This window comes from Hirundo rustica, unplaced genomic scaffold (assembly GCF_015227805.2).
Source record: "Hirundo rustica isolate bHirRus1 unplaced genomic scaffold, bHirRus1.pri.v3 scaffold_151_arrow_ctg1, whole genome shotgun sequence".
NCBI classification, from domain to species: domain Eukaryota; kingdom Metazoa; phylum Chordata; class Aves; order Passeriformes; family Hirundinidae; genus Hirundo; species Hirundo rustica.
In genome coordinates, this window is record NW_026690230.1 from 20824 (window position 1) to 40433 (window position 19610).

Consider the following 19610-nt stretch of genomic DNA (forward strand, 5'->3'; position numbering starts at 1 on the left):
CCCCAAGCCAGGGCCGGGACCTTTCCCCAGAGCTCTGCCGGCACTGGCTCGCTTCGGCCGCAGCCCAGCAGACGGAGCTCAGAGCTCCCCGGGGGCTGCGCCTCCTGCCCAGGGACAGCAGCAGGGGCAGCTGAGACTTCTGCCCCGGGGCCAGCAGGGAATGCACCCCAGGGAACGGCTGGGGCTGGGCCAGGCCAGCTGCGGGCTGGAGACCAGCAAAAGCTTCTTCCCCTACAGGGGGCTTGACCACTCACCAGGCTCCCCAGGGAATGGTCACAGCTGCGAGGCTGCCGCAGCTCCAGGAGCCTTTGGACACCGCTCCCGGGAATGCCCAGGCTGCCACTGTTGGGCTGTCTGTGCAGGGCCAGGGCCTGGACTCCATGATCCCGCTGCCTCCCTCCCAGCTCAGCCCCTTCTGCAGTTCTCACCCTTGGGCTCAGCCTTTGTGTCTCCTCCAGGTGCTGGCAGAGCTCTTGGGGCCGGGGCAGGAGCGGGACAGCCCCAGCGTTCCCCTCTCTGTGACACCACGGTGGTGACAGCTCCAACGTTCCCTGCCTGGAGACGCTCCAAGGGAAGCGTCCAGAGCCACACCCAGACAGCAAAACTGACCGGGCACTGAGCACCCCCGGCCTGGGCTGATGTGCATTGCTGTGCACACAGCTCGGGGAAGGTCCCCCTGGCCACCTCCACAGTGCCACAGGCAAGTGTCACATAGAGTTACAGAGCCCTGCCCAGAGCTGCCAAGGAAAGCTGAAAAAATAATAAACAAAACCTAAACCATGACCTAACCAAACCAAACACCCTAAGGAAAAAAACCCAAAACAACAAAACAAAGAAACAAAACCACAAAAAAACCACCCCACCAAGAAAAAGACAACTCTGCCCCCAGCAGAGCTGCTGCCTCCTTCAGTACTTTCAGCTGCACTCACACACAGCACTGAGACTGCAAGCAATGACCATTCCTCAGGCACATCTGCTGCAAAAGCAGCTTGAGGACAGCCCTGGAGCAGGACTCCTCTCATGCCAGTGAAAAAGGCCCCTTGGCAGGCAGCTCTATGGCGCTTGCAAAGAGCAAGGGCCAGAGTCTCAGGCCACAGGGGAGAAAAGGGCTCTCAATTGCCCACCTCTGGCACATCAAGTCTGCTTCCAGGCTGCTTTCCACACAGCATTCCTCTGGAGGACTGCAGAAAGCTGACAGTCGACTTTGCCTTCTCCATGTTCTGTGCCCTAAAGCTGCCTGCAAGAAGAAATTCAGGCTCAGCTCCTGTGGCACAATCCCTCCTGGCCATGGGCACAGCACTGGGAAGGCCTTTGCACACCCAGCCTCTGCTGCAGCCAAGGAAAGCTCCTGGCTCAGGCTCAGCTTTCCTGCCCAGCCAGACCCCTCGTGTGCCCCAGCAGCAGGAAATTGCTGGATCTGGCTGATGGCAAACGGCTGCATCTGGAGTCCTGGCACTGTCAATGGACCAGATCTGGGTGGTGCCAGTGCCGGCACCGGGAAATTGCCACAATTTGGCTTTTTGTGCCAGCAAATTGCTGCACTTGGGCTGTGCCAGCACCAGGGCACTTCTGGATGTGGGCTCCAGCTGTGCCAGGAAACACCAGATTTTAGGCTCCAGATGCTGAAAAAAATTGATTTCTTTTCTTTTCTTTTCTTTTCTTTTCTTTTCTTTTCTTTTCTTTTCTTTTCTTTTCTTTTCTTTTCTTTTCTTTTCTTTTCTTTTCTTTTCTTTTCTTTTCTTTTCTTTTCTTTTCTTTTCTTTTCTTTTCTTTTATTTTCTTTTCTTTTTTCTTTTCTTTTCTTTCCCAGCTGCCCGTACCTTCCCAAACTCACTGCCACTCCACCTCAGCCCTGCTACACAATTGCTACAATCACCAGCACCTGCCCAAAACTGCCTCTTGCTTTCCCGCCCTCTATGCCAACAGCCCAAAACACCCCATCCCCCCTTTCTATTCCTACCCCTCCCAACTTTCAAAAAACCCCTCACACTGCAATCCTCACATTACACTGGCCACACCAGACCAGACCACGCCACGTCTTCAGGCCACCAAGTCCCCTGCAACCACACCTCGGACACTTCCAGCCATTCCAGGGCAGCTGCAGCTTTTCCATCCCACTCTGGCCCAGGGCCCCACCACCCTCCCAGGGAACAAGTCCATCCCCACATCCCAGCTCACTTTGCCTCCAAGCAGCATCAAGACATTGCCTGTGTCCTGGTGCTGCAGGCCCTTGGCAAGAGTCTCTCCCAGCCAGCAATTCCTGCTCTTCCCTGCTCTGGGCCACAAGCTGCAAGTTCATTTGCTCCCTGAGCCATCGGCCCAGCCCCAAGCCAGGGCCGGGACCTTTCCCCAGAGCTCTGTGGCCACTGCAATGCTCACAGCTCTGAGGCTGCTGCAGCTCCAGGAGCCTTTGAACATCACCCCAAGCAGATGCCCAGGCTGCCACTCTTGTGCTGTCTGTGCAGGGCAGGGGCCTGCACTCCATGATCCTGCTGCCTCTTATTACGATCTGCTCATACAAGCGGGGGTCATAATGGTTTGTTTACTGATCTCAGAGTGCAAAACACAGCACAGAGGGGATTTCACTATGAATCAGAACAAATGCACTTTTTATTGATTGACCATAGCAAATGTGATAGAGGGATTAGGAGTGAGAGAAAGAGATAGAGAGAGAGGAAAAAGGGGATATAGCTACCAAATGTGGAGATGAAATCCTCATGTTCCGGTTGATGGGTGCGCCTTTCACACTGGGGAGAGTCTATTTTAAAATCTCTGGTTTACTCAGGGGTTTTTATTATAGTCCTCAATTGCGGAAGGAACAAGTAATACAAATAAGTCTATTGAAGCCACCGAGGGGGAACAGGAAGTCCATGTTCTCAGCAGTAAGCGAGAGCCATTGTCTTCTTGGTCCAACGACCACACCTGCAGGCAAACATCTCGCTTTGGTTAAGTCAGACCCAGCCCCCCATATTGGGGTCGTAGGGGTCTCATGTATCAGTCCTTGAGAGGGGGCTTTGATCTCCATCTGTCACGGTGGCTGTGAAGCAGATGAAGGATTTTCTGAGAGGGACCACCAGAGTTACCCCAGAAAGTCCACTTGGCCAAGAGGTGGGGAAATTCATAGGCTATTGCCATGCAGCAGGGACGGTGAAGCAGGTGCAATCTTCAGGTACAGAACTGCCATTACACTGCTCAAAGCCAGTGTACCGTGGTGTGGTGACACAGGAAAATGCACCTGCAGACGATTGGCAAACATCCACTTCGAGCAGGCCAGAACTGCAGTGGGGTCCTCAGGGTCCTTATGACGATTGTGAGGCAAATGAGGGGAACTTCAGACCGACTCTTACACCAAGTCAGGGGTGCTCAGTGGCCGGTCAGTTTCATGACTGAGTGTGGCTCTGGACGCTTCCCTTCGAGCATCTCCAAGGCATGGAATGTTGGAGTTGCCCCCAGCCGTGGTGTCACAGAGAATGGAACCTTGGAGCTGCCAGCATGGTGATGTCCCAGAGAGGGGAACGCTGGGGCTGTGCCACTCCTGGCCCAGCCCCAAGAGCTCTGGCTGCACCTGGAGGAGACACCAAGGCTGAGCTGGGAGGGAGGCAGCAGGATCATAGAGTCCAGGCCCCTGCCCTGCACAGACAGCCCAAGAGTGGCAGCCTGGGCATCCCCTTGGAGCGATGTCCAAAGGCTCCTGGAGCTGCAGCAGCCTCGGAGCTGTGAACATTGCAGTGGCCACAGAGCTCTGGGGAAAGGTCCCAGCCCTGGCTTGGGGCTGGGCTGATGGCTCAGGGAGCAAATGAACTTGCAGCTTGTGGCCCAGAGCAGGGAAGAGCAGGGGCAGTGGTGGCTGGGAGAGCCTCTTGGCAAGGGCCTGCAGCACCAGGACACAGGCAATGTCTTGATGCTGCTTGAAGGCAAGGTGAGCTGGGATGTGGGGATGGACTTGTTCCCTGGGAGGGCGGTGGGGCCCGGCCACAAAGTGAGCAGAAAAACTGTGGTTGCCCTGAAATGGCTGGAAGTGTGCAAGGGCTGGTTGCAGGGGACTTGGTGGCCAGAAGAATGGCATGGTATGGCCTGGAATGGCACGGCATGGAGCAGTGTAATGTAGGGATTGCAGTGTGAGGGGTTTTGTGAAAGTGTGGAGGGGTAGTGATGGAAATGGGAGATATGGGGTGTTTTGGGCTGTTGGCATAGAGGGCAAGCAAGCAAGAGGCAGTTTTGGGTAGGTGCTGGTGCCTGTAGCAATTGTGTAGCAGGGCTGAGGTGGAGTGGCAGTGAGTTTGGGAGGGTAAGGGCAGGAGAAAGAAAGACAAGAAAGACAGAAAGACAGAAAGAGAGAAAGACAGAAAGAGAGAGAAAGAAAGAAAGAAAGACAGAAAGAAAGAAAGAGAATGAAATCTTGTGATTTCAATGAAGATTAATTGGTCAAGCTTCCGTCTCTTTCCCCGCACTTCATGTCAACCTATTCACCCTGTGTTTTTTACAGGCTTTCAAAATATTCCATTTTCACTTTATGCTTGCATTTCTTCAATTTCTTTTCCTCATCTTTTCTTTACCTTTCTTGCCTGATTTCAGCATTTGAATTGGAGTACGTTTGTCAGGTGTTGGTCACTGCCCCTGATTTCTCATTATTTTTTATTCACAGTTTTTCTCATCATATCTCCACTCCTGAGCGTTTGTTAGGCTTTGTTCCCTGTTTTCAAGATTTCATTCCCTTTCCCAAAACACTTTCCTGAAGGGAATTAAATCTTGCCATGTCAGTAAAGATAAATTGGGCAAGCTTCCGCCCCTTTCCCTGCACTTCTTGTCATCACATCTAATTTTTTCTTTTCACGTTCTTTCAAAATATTCCATTTTTAATTTTAAGCTTGCATTTCTTCAATTTCTTTTCCTCTCTTTCTTTTATTTACCTTTATTACCTGGTGTCGGCATTTGAATTGGAGTACGCTGGGCGAGTGTTGGTCCTTTTCACTGCCCTTGATTTCATCTCAGTCAATTGGGTCTCAATCACTCCTGTTCCAAATTATCTCGGATTTTTTCATTCACTCTGTTTCTCTTCATATCTCTTTTTCTGAGCATTTGCTAGACTTTTTTCCCTCTTTTCAAAATCTCATACCAGTTCCCAAAAAGAAGACTTTCTTTTTGGGAAAATGGAATGAAATCATGCAATGTCAATGAAGATTAATTGGCAAAGCTTCCATCACTTTCAGTGCACTTCTCATCCCATTAACATTGTCCTTTTCACGTGCTTTAAAAATTTTCCCTTTTTCATTTTAAGCTTCCATTTCTTAGATTTCTTTCCTCTTCTTCTTTTATTTAATTTTCATGCCTGATGTTAGCATTTGAACTGAGTACTTTTTGCAAGTGTTGGTCCTTTTCAGTGCCCCTCATTTCATCTCAATCCATTTGGTCTCCATCACTCCGGTTCTAAATTTCCTAGGTTGTTTCCATTTGCACTCTTTCTCATCATATCTCCTTTCATGAGCGTATCTTAAACCTTGTTCCCTGTTTTCAATTTCAATGAAGATTAATTGGACAAGCTTCCGTCCCTTTCCCTGCATTTCTTCTCATCCTATTCACTTAGTGCTTTTCAGGTGCTTTCAAAATTTTCTCTTTTTCACTTAAGGCTTGCATTTCTTCACTTTTTTTTCCTCTCCTTCTTTTATTTCCATTTTTTTTGACTGATTGCAGCATTTGAATTGGAGTACTTTTGGGAAATGTTTGTCCTTTTCAGTGCCCCTCATTTCATCTAAGTCCATTTGGTCTCAATCACTCTGGTTCCAAATTTTCTCGGTTGTTTTCATTCGTATTCTTCCTCATAATGTCTCCTCTCCTGAGCGTTTATTAGACTTTGTTCCCTGATTTCAAGATTTCATTCTCTTTCCAGAAAGAAAGACATTGCCTTGGCGAAAGGGAATGAAATCTTGCGATTTCAATGAAGATTTATTGGGCAAGCTTTCTTCCCTTTCCCTGCATTTCTTCTCCTCCCATCCACTTCTTACTTTTCACATGCTTTCAAAATTTGCCAATTTTCTTTTTAAGCTTGCATTTCTTCAATTTCTTTTCCTCTCCTTCTTTTATTTGCCTTTCTCACCTGATGTTAGCATTTGAATTGGAGTAGGTTTGGCAAGTGTTGGTCCTTTTCATTGCCCCAATTTCATCTCAGTCCATTTGGCCACAATCACTCCAGTTCCAAATTTCCTCGGTTGTTTTCATATGCAATCTTTCTCATCACATCTCATTTCCTGAGCATTTTTTAGACTTTGTTCCGTGTTTTCAAGATTTCATTCCCTTTCCCGCAAGGAATACTTTATTTCGGGAAAGGGAATGAAATCTTTCAATGATAATGAAGATTAATTGGGCAAGCTTCCGTCACTTTCCCTGCACTTCTTTTTATCCCATTCACTTAGTGCGTTTCTCGTGCTTTCAAAATTTTCCCTTTTTCATTTTAAACTTGCATTTCTTCAATTTCTTTTCTTCTCCTTATTTACTTCCATTTCTTGCCAGATTTCAGCAATTGAACTGGAGTACGTTTGGCAAGTGTTGGTCCTTTTCACCGCCCCTCCTTTCATCTCAGTCCACTTGGTCTCAATAACTCTGGTTCCAAATTTTCTTGATTATTTTCATTTGCACTCTTTCTCATGTGGTCTCCTTTCCTGAGCATTTGTTAGACTTTGTTCCCTGTTTTCAAGATTTTATTCCCTTTCCCAAAAGGAAGACATTGCCTTGGGGAAAGGGAATGAAATCTTGTGATATCAGTGAAGATTCATTGGGCAATCTTCCATCCCTTTCCCTGCACTTCTTCGCATCCCATCCACTATTTATTTTTCACGTGCTTTCAAAATATTCCCATTTTCATTTTAAGCTTCCATTTTTTCAATTTCTTTTCCTCTCTTACTTTTATTTCTATTTCTTTCCTAATATTAACATTTGAATTGGAGTACATTTGGCAAGTGTTGGTCCTTTTCAGTGTCCCTCATTTTATCTCAGTCCATTTGGCCTCAATCTCTCCAGTTCTAAATTATCTCAGTTGTTTTCGTTCCCTCTCTTTCTCATCATATCACCTCTCCTGAGCGTTTGTTAGACTTTGTTCCCTGTTTTCAAGATTTCAATGAAGATTATTTGGGCAAGCTTCAATCCCGTTTCCAGCACTCCTTCTCATCCCATTCACTTTATGCTTTTTACAAGCTTTCAAAATTTTCCCTTTTTCATTTTAAGCTTGTGTTTCTTCAATTTCTTTTTCTCTGCTTCTTTTATTTACTTTTCTTGCCTCATTGCAGCATTTGAATTGCTGTATTCTGGCAAGTCTTGGTCCTTTTCACTGCCCCTCCTTTCATCTCAGTCCACTTGGTCTCGAAAACTCTGGTTCCATATTTTCTTGGTTATTTTAATTTGCATTATTTCTCATCATGTCTCCTTTCCTGTGTGTTTATTAGATTTTGTTTCCTGTTTTCAAGATTCCATTCTCTTTCCGGAAACGAAGACTTTCCTTTCGATAAGGGAATGAAATCTTGCGATTTCAATGAAGAATTATTGTGCAAGCTTCCATCCCTTTCCCTGCACTTTTTCTCATCCCATTCCCTTTGTGCTTTTCATGTGCTTTCAAAATTTTCCATTTTTCATTTTATGCTTGCATTTCTTCAATTTCTTTCCTCTTCTTCCTTTCTTTCCATTTCTTGCCTGATTGTACCATTTGAATTGGAGTACATTTTTGAAGTGTTGGTCCTTTTCAGTGCCCCTCATTTCATCTCAGTCCATTTCGTCTTATTCACACCGTTTAGAAATTTTCTCGGTAGTCATCATTTTCACTGTTTGTCACCATATCTCCTTTGCTGACTGTCTATTAAATTTTCTTCTCTGTTTTCATGATTTCCAGGAAGATAACTTGGAGAAGCTTCAATCCCTTGCCCTGCACTTCTTGTCATCACATTCACTTTTTGCTTTTCATGTGCTTTCAAAATATTCCCTTTTTCATTTTAAGCTTGCATTTCCTCAATTTCTTTTACTCTCCTTTATTTCCCTTTATTGCCTGATTGCAGCATTTGAATTGGAGTACTTTTGGCAAGTGTTGGTCCTTTTCAGTGCCCCTCATTTCACCTCAGTCCATTTGGTCTCAATCACTCCATTGCCAAATTTTCTCGGTTGTTTTCATTCGCACTGTTTCTCGTCATATCTCCTTTCCCGAGTGTTTGTTAGACTTTGTTCCTTGTTTTCAAGATTTCATTCCCTCTCCTGAAGGGAAGACGTTTTGTTCCGGAAAGGGAATGAAATCTTGCAATTTCAATGAAGATTAATTGGGCAAGCTTCTGTCCCTTTCCCTGCACTTCTTGTCATCCCATTCACTTTTTGCTTTTCACGGGCTTTCAAAATTTTCCCTTTTTCATTTTAAGCTTGCATTTCTTCAATTTCATTTTCTCTCCTTCCTTCCTTTATTTCCACTTCTCACCTGGTTGCAGCATTTGAATTGGAGTATGTTTGGCAAGTGTTGGTCCTTTTCAGTGCCCTTCATTTCATCTCAGTCTATTTGGTCTAAATCATTCCCATTCCCAGTTTTCTCCTTTTTTTTTTTTTAATTTGCATTGTTTCCAATCATATTTCTATTCCTGAGCGATTGCTCAACGTGTTCTCTATTTTCAAAATTTCAGTGAGTGTTACTTGGGAAGCTTTTGTCCTTTTCCTTGCACTTCTTGTCATCCCATTGGATTTTGGCTTCTCATATGCTTTCAAAATTTTTTTTTTCATTTTAACCTTACATTTCTTCAGTTTTTAATCTTCTCCTTCCATTATTTCAATTTCTTGCCTGATGTCAGAATTTGATTTGTACTAACTGTGACAAGTGTTGGTCCTTTTCAGTGCCCCTCATTTTATCTCAGTCCATTTGGTCACAATCACTCCTGTCCCAAATTTTCTCGGTAGTTTTCATTCGCACAGTTTCATCATATATCATTATCTGAGCGTTTGTTCAACTTTTTTTCTCTGTATTAAAGATTTCATTCCCTTTCTTGAAGGGACAACTTTCCTTTTGGATACCGAATGCCATCTTGCCATTTCAATGAAGATTAATTGGGCAAGCTTCTGTCCCTTTCCCTGCACTTCTTGTCATCCCATCCATTTTTGAATTTTCACGTTGTGTGTGAATTTTCCCTTTTTCCTTTTAAGCTTGCTTTTTTATCAATTTCTTTTCTTCTCTTTCTTTTATTTACCTTTCTTGCCTGATTTCAGCATTTGAATTGGAGTACTTTTGGAAAGTGTTGGTCCATTTCAGTGCCCCTCATTTCATCTCAGTCCATTTGGTTTCAATTATTCTGGTTCGAAATTTTCCCATAGTTTTCATTCACACTCCTTTGCAGCATATCTCATTTCCTGGGCATTTATTAAACATTGTTCTCTTTTTTCAAGATTTCAATGAAGATTACTTGTGCAAGCTCCTGACCCTTTCCCTGTACTTCTTGTCATCCCATTCACTTTTCTCTTTTTACATGCTTTCAAAATATTCCCTTTTTCAATTTAAGGTTGAATTTCTTCTACGTCTTTTCCTCTCCTTCCTTTTTTTTCCCATTTCTTGCCTGATTTCAGCTTTTGAATTGGAGTATCTTTATCAAGTGTTGGTCCTTTTCACTGCCTCTCATTTCATCTCAGTCCATGTGGCCTCTCTCACTCCGGTTCCAGATTTCCTTGGTTTTCATTTGCACTGTTTCTCATCATATCTCCTTTCCTGAGTTAGCCTTTGTTCCCTATTTTCAAGATTTCAGAGAAAAGACTTCCTTTTGGGAAAGGAAATGTAAACTTGCAATTTCAATGAAGATTAATTGGGCAAGCTTCCATCCCTCTCCCTGCACTTCTTGTCAGCCAATTCAATTTTTGATATTCACATGCAAAAATTTTTCGATTTTTCGATTTTTAATTCAAGCTTGCATTTCTTCAAGATCTTTTCCCCTCCTTCCTTTATTTCTCTTTCTAGCCTGATTACAGCATTTGAATTGGAGTAATATTGGCAAGTGTTGGTCCATTTCACTGCCCCTCATTTCATCATCCCTACCTCTCCCAACTATCACTAAACCCCTCAGACTTTAATTCTCAGTTTACATTGGAGCTTGCCAGGGCCCCACCACCCTCCCAGGGAACAAGTCCATCCCCACATCCCAGCTCACCTTGCCTCCAAGCAGCATCAAGACATTGCCTGTGTCCTGGCGCTGCAGGCCCTTGCCAAGAGTCTCTCCCTGCCTGCAATTCCTGCTCTTCCCTGCTCTGGGCCACAAGCTGCAAGTTCATTTGCTCCCTGAGCCATTAGCCCAGCCCCAAGCCAGGGCTGGGACCTTTCCCCAGAGCTCTGTGGCCACTGCAATGCTCACAGCTCTGAGGCTGCTGCAGCTCCAGGAGACTTTGGACATCGCTCCAAGAGGATGCCCAGGCTGCCACTCTTGGGCTGTCTGTGCAGGGCAGGGGCCTGCACTCCATGATCCTGCTGCCTCTTATTACGATCTGCTCATACAAGCAGGGGTCGTGATGGTTCGTTTACTGATCTCAGAGTGCAAAACACAGCACAGAGGGGATTTCAGTATGAATCAAAACAAATGCACTTTTTATTGATTGCCCATAGCAAATGTGATTGAGTGATTAGGAGTGAGAGAAAGAGACAGAGAAAGAGAGAGAGGAAAAAGAGGATATAGCTACCAAACTAGAGATGAAATCCTGGTGTTCCGGTTGATGGGTGCACCTTTCACATTGGGGAGAGTCTCTCTCAAAATCTCTGGTTAACTCAGGGGGTTTTATTATAGTCCTCCATTGCGGGGAGAACAGATTATAAGATTAACCTGATTGAAGCCACCGAGGGGGAACAGGTAGTCCATGTTCTCGGCAGTAAGCAAGAGCCATTAACTTCTTGGTCCAACAACCACACCTGCAGACAAACATCTCACTTTGGTCAAGTCAGCCCCACTCCCTGTACTGGGGTTGTAGGGGTCTCATGTAGCAGTCCTTGAGAGGGGCTTTGTACAGAGGTCTCAATCTCAGTCCTTGGAAGGGGGCTTTGATCTCCATCTGTCACGGTGGTTGTGGAGCAGATGAGGGATCTTCTGTGGGGGACCACCAAAGTTACCCCAGAAAGTCCACTTGGCCAAGAGGTGGGGAAATTCAAAGGCTATTGTTGTGAAGCTGGGAGCATGAAGCAGGTAGAAATGTCAGGTACAGAACTGCCATTACACTGCTCAAAGCCAGTGTACTGTGGCGTGGTGACACAGGAAAATGCACCTGCAGACGATTGGCAAGCATCCACCTCGAGCAGGCCAGAACTGCAGTGGGGTCCTCGGGGTCCTTATGACGATTGTGAGGCAAATGAGGGGATCTTCAGACTGACTCTTACACCACCCCGTGACTCACGATTTTCTCTAAGGGAGCTTTATAATGTCCTTGCGAAGTCTTCAGGACTCGTCAACGTTGGTAGTATATCCCAAAGAACTGAGACAGTATGGAGAGAGAGAGAGAGAGAGAAAGAAGGGAAAGGAAAACAGAAAGGGAAAAGGAAAAAATAAACAAATATCTAATTATTAAACAGATCATAAATAATCAAAACAATTATAACAATCAGTTTTAATTAAAGTAATTCTTTCAAAACAAATCAAAAAACGTCAGAAGTTATTTTCCTGAGATTACAAAAGAAAATAATTTCAAAACATATATTCAAATTTTATAATTGCCTTGTGTCAATAGCCTTGGGGATGTCCATAGGGGAGAGGACATCTGCCAGGTTATGAGCATTAATTATGGACATCAACCGTGTTAACCGTTTCATCATTCTCCAGTTCATAATGAATAAAATTGCTGATAAAACAAAACCAATTAAAACTAAAATCAAAAGGACAATGATGGGATGACACAATTTGTTCAAGGCACTTGTGGCAGTAGGTGACCACCCAAAAAGAGTATCCCACCTCCTGTGCTCGACATCTTTTCTTACCCTTTCTATAACAGGATGTAGTTCTTCTCCTAATGATGAACAGTTATCAGGGTTTTCTGCCCATCTTTCTTGATCTTTTCCAAAATTTCTATTAAGTCCTGGTGAAGCAACAATTGCTATACCAAAGTAAGGTTCATTCCAATGGGAGTAGGTGATAGTTTGTGAATCAGTGTGTAATTTGATTGCAAAAGGTAATGAGAGGTAACTGGAACTTTATAAGAAAAATCTCGTCCTGTGATTTTAGTAAAATTGCAAGCACAAAAATTTGAATTATTTTTAGTATATACTACTGCGTTTTCTACAAATAACATATCACAAATAGTTCTAAACCATGCACAACCATTACCTATATATATAACGACTGTTTCAGAAGCCTCGTTAGGATGAATTTCAAAATGACAGATATTTTGCTCAGTGTCCAGACAAATATCTTGAGCTATAACTGCATTACTTTTACAGATAAACCCTTGTTGTTCTTGGACAATACAGGATTCTAAGTTAACAGTTTGCCATTTCTCACCAATTTGAGGGGCCCATTCCCTAGGCTCTGAAGGGTAGAGAATAGCTCCATCATGATTCAATCCTAATGCAATGATAGGGAATATCAAATGCACTGAGGCACTATGTATGGTGTCCTGGTTTGGAGACAAATTTGGGGGAAAACCCCTGTATAGGATCCCTCCGGGAAGCAAACCCAAGTGGCCCCTCCCTCCAACCGGTCCGGTAAAAAAACTTCTTTGGAGAAAAGTGGAAAAAACTATTTTACTAAACAAATAAAGTGCATACAAGTATAAAGAATGAATAATATGAAACAATAAAACCTCTCCTTCTGAAGTGAGATGGCAAATTGAGAAAGTCCTTGCCGTGGGTGTAGCTCGGCTCTCTCTCAGTCTCTCCTCAGTCCCAGTCCCTCCGGCGCTGCTGGAAAATGCCAAGGTCCAGGCCCCGGTGGGCCGCAGGTGCAGCCCCCAGTGCTCCCCTGGGTTTTCAGTCCAGAGCAGGTTTAAACCGTTCCAAGAAAAAGGAAAAAAACAGTCCAGGGAACTTCTCTGCCCTAGCTAGCTGAAACTAACTAAAAGCAAAAAAAATCTCTGTCCTGCAGTCTCTCCAAGCCTCCGCCGAACACCCCGTCCACAGAAGAATGTGGAGGAGTCAGGCAGTTTTCTCAAAACAAACTCTGCGTTTCTCCTTGCTCTTAGAACCAGCCTTAAAGGCACAGGACTCAATATACAGCACAAACAGAACAGATGATTGGGGATACAAGCACCATAAAGTTACCCTAGGACATATGGTTAACACAAAAGCTGTGGCTGTGTTTGTAACGGGGTTGTAAGTAAAATTCACTAAGTTCCACCAGGATTTGAATTCTCTTTCAAAATCAATGGCATTGTCCCAAATTATTTTCCGAATTTCAGTAGGAAAAGTGCCTTCTTCACCTTCTCTTTAAATAGAGGCAGCAAGTGACTGCATCCACAGTTGAGCCTGGGTACAGCTGAGGGCCAAAGAAACATTGTTTTGTGTAGCACTGAGTGCATCAATTACCAATTTATGGTCATTCACATTTACCTTTTCCCAGTTTGGTAATATGTTTAATAACAACCACTGATGTGTTCCCAAAGCCAAGAAGGACAACTGTAGTGGATGTTGTAATTTAGTCAAGTCTCTAGCTGTGGCAGCCAATTTATTCAGTATTACTTCTGAATCAATACTATTTAGAATTCCCAATCCTGTTCCCATAACACCAGTTATGTCTCTAAGTGTCCGCTTTTTAAAAGAGTTCCGCTTTCGCAACCAGGTTGTCCAACCTTCAAAGGAAGTCTGCAAGAAAGGTGAATAAGCTGGCTGAATTTCTGAGACATTATTTTGCATCAGCAATTTGACTTCCTTAAGAGACCATGCTGGATTGAACAGTATTTGTTGTTGTCCTGTCTTCCTAATTATATATGGTCCGATTTCAGAAATTCTCGGGCTAAGCACAACCGGTGGTTGGGCTGGAGTGATGGTAATATGAGCTGTAGTAAATTGGGCTATAACATTTATTTTAAACTTAAAAGAAAGCCCTTGAGTATTTTTGGCCCAAAGACAAACTACTTCTACAGTTTGTGCTAGTGTGAAATTGTGCCAACAATCCTGCATGCTTGGGTGCGTGCAGACCTCTTTGTGCTTATATATTTGGTTTGTCAGAACACTGATGGAGGTTGCCTTACTATAGGTGGTTCCATTAATCATTTGACAACCTACACTAATTTTTTCTCCCACTATCCCTTGAAGCTGCCAAGTTTTTTGTTTTTCCCATTCCTGCCTAGTATATACCTGATTTTAATGCATAACAACAGCTGATAGGTTTAAGTCTTTCACATTTCCCATGGAGCTGGTAAAATGAACAAAAGGTTGGGACCAGGGCCATTCAGTATCATATTGAAAAAGGGGGTTTTCAGTCTCTTTCACTTGTTGGGGGGTGACTACTGTACTCAGTGTAGGCTTTGTTATAGGGTTTATCTTAAATTTGTAAACTAGACCTTTAAAACCCAACAGATCTGTCAAGTTATTTAGCCAATGGCATGTCACATAAGTTGATTTGACTAAAACAAAACTATACCAACAATCAGTTTGTTCATTAATACAATCCCTTGTAACTGCAATATTGTTGGTTCTGGGGCCTGAAGTGTAATTACCCACATACTCTTGATGGCAGCACAGGGTAAGGGGAATTTGTTTAGTACAATTCCACTTTTTTGTAGGGCACAGTTCTGCTGTAGGGATGTACAAATAGTTTTTTCCACCTGCTTCTAAAAAAATTCCAGCAATTGTAATGGAGGAGGCTTTCTCATGGAGAGATCCTTCCACTTTTCTGCATGCTATCATAATTACTTCGCCCACTGTTCCACTTAGGGTTTTGATCCACTCCTTCCGATCCCATCCCCACTCATTTAGATGGTATGCCTCAGAGCCATGCTGCACTACAGTTGCTCGGTTCGGATGGCGATCTTTGGGATAAGATCCTAAAACATTTGTGTGCCTGATGATAGCTTCAGACCACGGCCACTCTGAAGAATCCTGGCCGTGGTATTGTGGTAGGATGCAGAAAAATATCACCAGTTTTATCATGGTTCAGATGATCCTCATGTCCCTCGGGGTTCTTCTGTAAAAGTAAACAACAGAAAAATCCTGCCACTAGGAGGAAGAAAACGGTTAGAATGATGGAATTATCCAGCGTGGATTTATCCGATGCTCTTTCCCTAGGGCATCAGAGGCTACCCATGCACATTTATTCAGAGGGGTTTTTAGTACTAGGGGTACTTCCCCTACAGTAGGAAGATCCACCAGAACAGGTTGTCCAGGGTAATGTGCAGGATTCTTAGGATCATCAGGTCCCTGTAGTGAAGGAATCATGCTTGGAGCTGTTGGGCAGAAAGCAGTAATTTTGGGACACCCTTTTACTCCCCATCTACTCTTTTAACTGCTTCCCATAACCAGACATCCCAATTTCCCTCCTGTGGTTTCAGAAGTTGTTTCAAGAGACCATTGGTCCTTTCTATGATCCCGTTAGCTTGAGGGTAGTAAGGGGTGTGAAAAATCCATTTAATTCCTTCACTTTTTGCCCAGTCCTGTACAACTCTAGCAGTGAAGTGGGATCCATTATCAGATTGAATTTCCTGAGCTTTTGGGAATGTTCCAAACCACTCCTGTAAAGGTGATGTCTCGGGGAGCAGCCAGAGTCAGTCACGCTCTTCACAGAAATAATGGTGAATGCTCGTTTATTGAGGGTACACAGGGTTCTTTTATACATATAATTCTTGTGCATAAGCTGTTCACACGGCATTTTGCTACTTGTTATTGGGTACCTCCTGGTGTCCACGAGCCCTAAGAGGCTATACTATTGGCTAATGTTATCTGCATAAGCATTCCTTTGCAGTTACCTGTTTACAACTTTGTTCAGGGGCCAACGGCTCGTTCCCAGACTCTTCGACCTTGGAGTGCTAAGGCAAACAGCATTTTCCCAACACTGCAAGGCCTCTCTGTTTCTATCTCCAGAAATCCTTCTACAATTCCTGCTTTTTCTTTTGCACAAGCCAAGCATTAGTTATTGTCTTATGCAACATATTCTTAATACAAGACATTACACAACTTAGTACTAATAATCCTACTAATACAAGTAATAATATAACAAACACTTGCTTAAAACCAAACTTCAGCCATCCCATAATCCCAAGGCTACTTAACTAATCTCTAAATGCATCATCACTTTCTTTTAAATCATGTAATTTGTTCTTCATTAATTGCAAATTCTTTGTGAATTGATCCAGAATGGTCAGACAGGTTCATGCAACACATTCCTTCAAACTCTTCACACCTATGGTTATGTACTAAAAGCAAAAATCAATCACAGTACGGTTTTACGGCAAAACAGCATGATTAACACTAGTAACATCCACTGATAGCTCATCCAAAATTTGGCTAGTCACATTCAATTCTGATTTGGTCCAGCATGCCATCTGCTTTAATGTGGTCATTGCTCTGGCAGGTGTTGCTCCTGGTATAAACATGGATGTTAACACTGTCCTAGCTCGGGACTAGAATTTAGGATCTTTTATGTCTGTACAGTCCAACTCATGTATGGCACGTTTTCTCTGAGTAACTTTTGCTAAAGTCATCAATGCGGTTATGTTAGGGTGAAACAGGGCAAGCTTCCCTAAATAGCATGGGCCCCCATGTGGGCTGGCTGGGACTCCATTCCAAGCACGGTCCCCACATATTAAAAATGTTCCTGGTGGAAGGTGTCATGCTGGTTTGCCAGTCAAATTACATTTGGAATGAAGTTGTTGGTGTACACTGCTACTAGATAGTCAAGCTGAATTTATTGCAGCCCATTTCTGGCTATGTATATTTAAACTCTCCTCTGTGGGAGGCTCAAAGGACAGCAAACCTCCCTCACTTCTATTTGTAGAGCTGGCATTCATACATCCAAGGAGGTCTAATTCTTCAGGTGGTGAAGTAAGCGTATCATCAAGTTGCTCTATAATTTTACACTGCCAGCCTCCATCAGCCTGGGTGGCTGAAACCTGACATCCACACCGTGCTGTTTGCCACAGTAAAATTCAGCATTGTCTCTTTTTTCACATAACCTTTAAATTTGTGAGGGCTCCAAAGGGGTATTCCTATTAAACAAGTTCTGAATGGGTCTTGGGGATTGGCCAGGCTAAGGCAAATAGAATCCTGTTTAGTCACATTGGCAAATGTCACCCATACATTAGTTCTCTTAGAAAATTGGTGAGCTAATTGAGAAGATCCTGCAACACTTGTTGACACCATGAGCAAAAGGCACGCAACACACCAGAACATTTTACCAAGCGGACCTGGTTTTGTTGTTTTGGTGGGTTTTTGTTTGTTTGTTTTTGTTTGTTTGTTTGTTTTGTTGTTTTGGTTTGGTTTGGTTTGGTTTTGGTTTTGGTTTTGCTTTTGCTTTTGTTTGTTTGGTTGGGGTTTTTTTGTGGGTGTTTTTTTGGTTTTCTTAGATAATGTTTATTTTAAAAATAAAATTAATTGACAAAGATACCACACTATTTTGCATGCTGGGCACTCCTTGGCTTACAGGATCCTGTTCAGCATGAAACTGCTTTGTCAGCAATGCACGAGTAAAAACCCACCTCAGCATGGCTCTTACTTGGCAGCTGCTGCAGCCACACAACTTAGTAAGATATCTCTGGGTTTTTACCAGCTCAAGTCTTTAGTAAATAAATTCCAAGTGGACACTAAACAAGTATTTTGCTAAGAGATGATGAAATATTAAAATTAAAAGCAAGTCAGATTGCAGCTGTAATTATACTACATTAGAAACTCCAGTTGGTGGGGATCCATTCACCATATAGAGAGAAATTAGTAATCAAGGTAATTACAAAGACAGAGCATTTGTTTCCTGCATGCTTTCCCAGGCTTGGAACCAACAGAGTTGACTACATGGAGAGTTGACTAGGGTGAACTCGGAATTCACTCTCTCAGGCAGGAGACTAGTTAAGGAGTGTTACTGATAACAAAGAAGAAAAGTTATACAACATTGATTATTATAAATTACTTTGTTCTCATCTGCTTTTAGCATTTGTCTCTTACAAATCCATTCCTGTAGAAACCTAACTCCTTCTCCTTTCCTCTGTGGCAGCTCCCATCCCTAGTGATGGTTCGAGGGCATGGGGCAGCCCTTGATGCGGAACACGTGGATGTGCAGGTGGGCAGCAATTTGGATGCACACGCTGACACAGTATCGGAGCAGGTCAGACAGGGACAGGATCAGGGCAATCCAGAGGACAATGTACTTATCAATAAAGCTGTTAAAACACTTGGTCAAGGAACAGCAATGCTGGGCCTATGAATGCTGTGTTATATAAATACATTTCACTCTTGGTCATGTGGGCAACCACCAGTTGATTTGTGATCTTGGCAGCCACAAAGCCAAAAGTCAGGATGTAGAGGCAGAGATGCCTCTCAAAGAGCTGCACAGCAGGTTTCTTGTAGGTCACTGCAGCCAAGGCAATCACAGAGCCAATATGAAGAAAAGGTGAGAGGACACTTGTTCCTGCTATAGTGGATCTATTTTTGCCAGCTCCAGTTTGTACAGGAGAATATGGTTCCTGCCACAGTACAAGGAGCTGGGGGTATTTTTACCTGAATGTTTAGTCTTGGAATCAGAGATTGCTAAAAAATGGTCTTCCAATCACTGTCAGTAAATGCATGATTATTATGAAGATTTGTATTTCAGTCACATCAATCATGCTGAAGCGCAGCATTCCCGAGACGTACGTCTGTCAGTGTGCGCAGTAAAACATGAATGTCGCAGCAAAACAACAGAAGAACATCCAATCAGGGTTAACATCCAGCTGTACAACAATACAAGTTCCCCAAACCACAAAGACTGTGGACAATGAATCACAGCTATGATCAAAAAGCTCTCTTAACGGAGTGCTGCTATTTGTCCTTCTTGCTTGTTTTCCATCTGTAGCATCCAGGGACTGGAATGCCACAGGCACAAGCAATGAATGTCCAGGAAGGTGCCTGCCTTTGAAGCTGTTGAGCAGTAACATACCAATAACAGAGTTGTAAATATATTATTAACAGTTTGATGATGGTGATCAGATTGGGGGCAGTCCAGGCTGGAGAATTGATATCTGCAGTATGAATCCAATCTAACATTGCTCGAGCACTTTTCAGATTTCAAGCTGTGCTCTTTTACTGTGGTTTTTTTTTTGCCTGTTGCAAAATCTTCCGTTTATGCTGCTCACACACAGGATTGCCATCTCTGAACACGACAGGACATGCTACAGGACATGCCATGTGTTCTGCGGGTTCCCACTGTCCTTCTAGTATAGCATCACGTATAATTTTGGACCACCAAGTCATGGGGGGGGCAGGCAAAGGTGTTACCTAGGAACTGCTTTCTGCAGTTTGTTCTAGCAATTGTTGCATTGGAGTTAACTGGGAGCTGAATGATGTTGGCTCCTCCTGATTTTTAGCATTTATTGTAGATAGTTCTTGGGCTTTTTCCAGCAGCAGCTTGGTTGCTGCTTGCCCTCGCTCATCCAGGTGTTGCATCACTGCCTGAATTTGATCAGTCAGTTCTTTTAAACCAATCGTGGGTTCTGCTGGGGGTTCTGCTCCATCA

At 43.7% G+C, this 19610-nt stretch overlaps 1 protein-coding gene across 1 annotated transcript; it reads right to left on the reverse strand.

Annotated features, from left to right (window-relative positions):
* Positions 1-18121: 18121 nt before the first annotated feature.
* On the reverse strand, positions 18122-19032 carry LOC120747672 (choline/ethanolaminephosphotransferase 1-like). The gene is given in 3 exon segments (XM_040053693.2): positions 18122-18287; positions 18289-18541; positions 18683-19032. Coding segments are annotated over 3 exon segments (768 nt in total). The 3' UTR covers position 18122.
* Between the last annotated feature and the right edge of the window lie 578 nt (positions 19033-19610).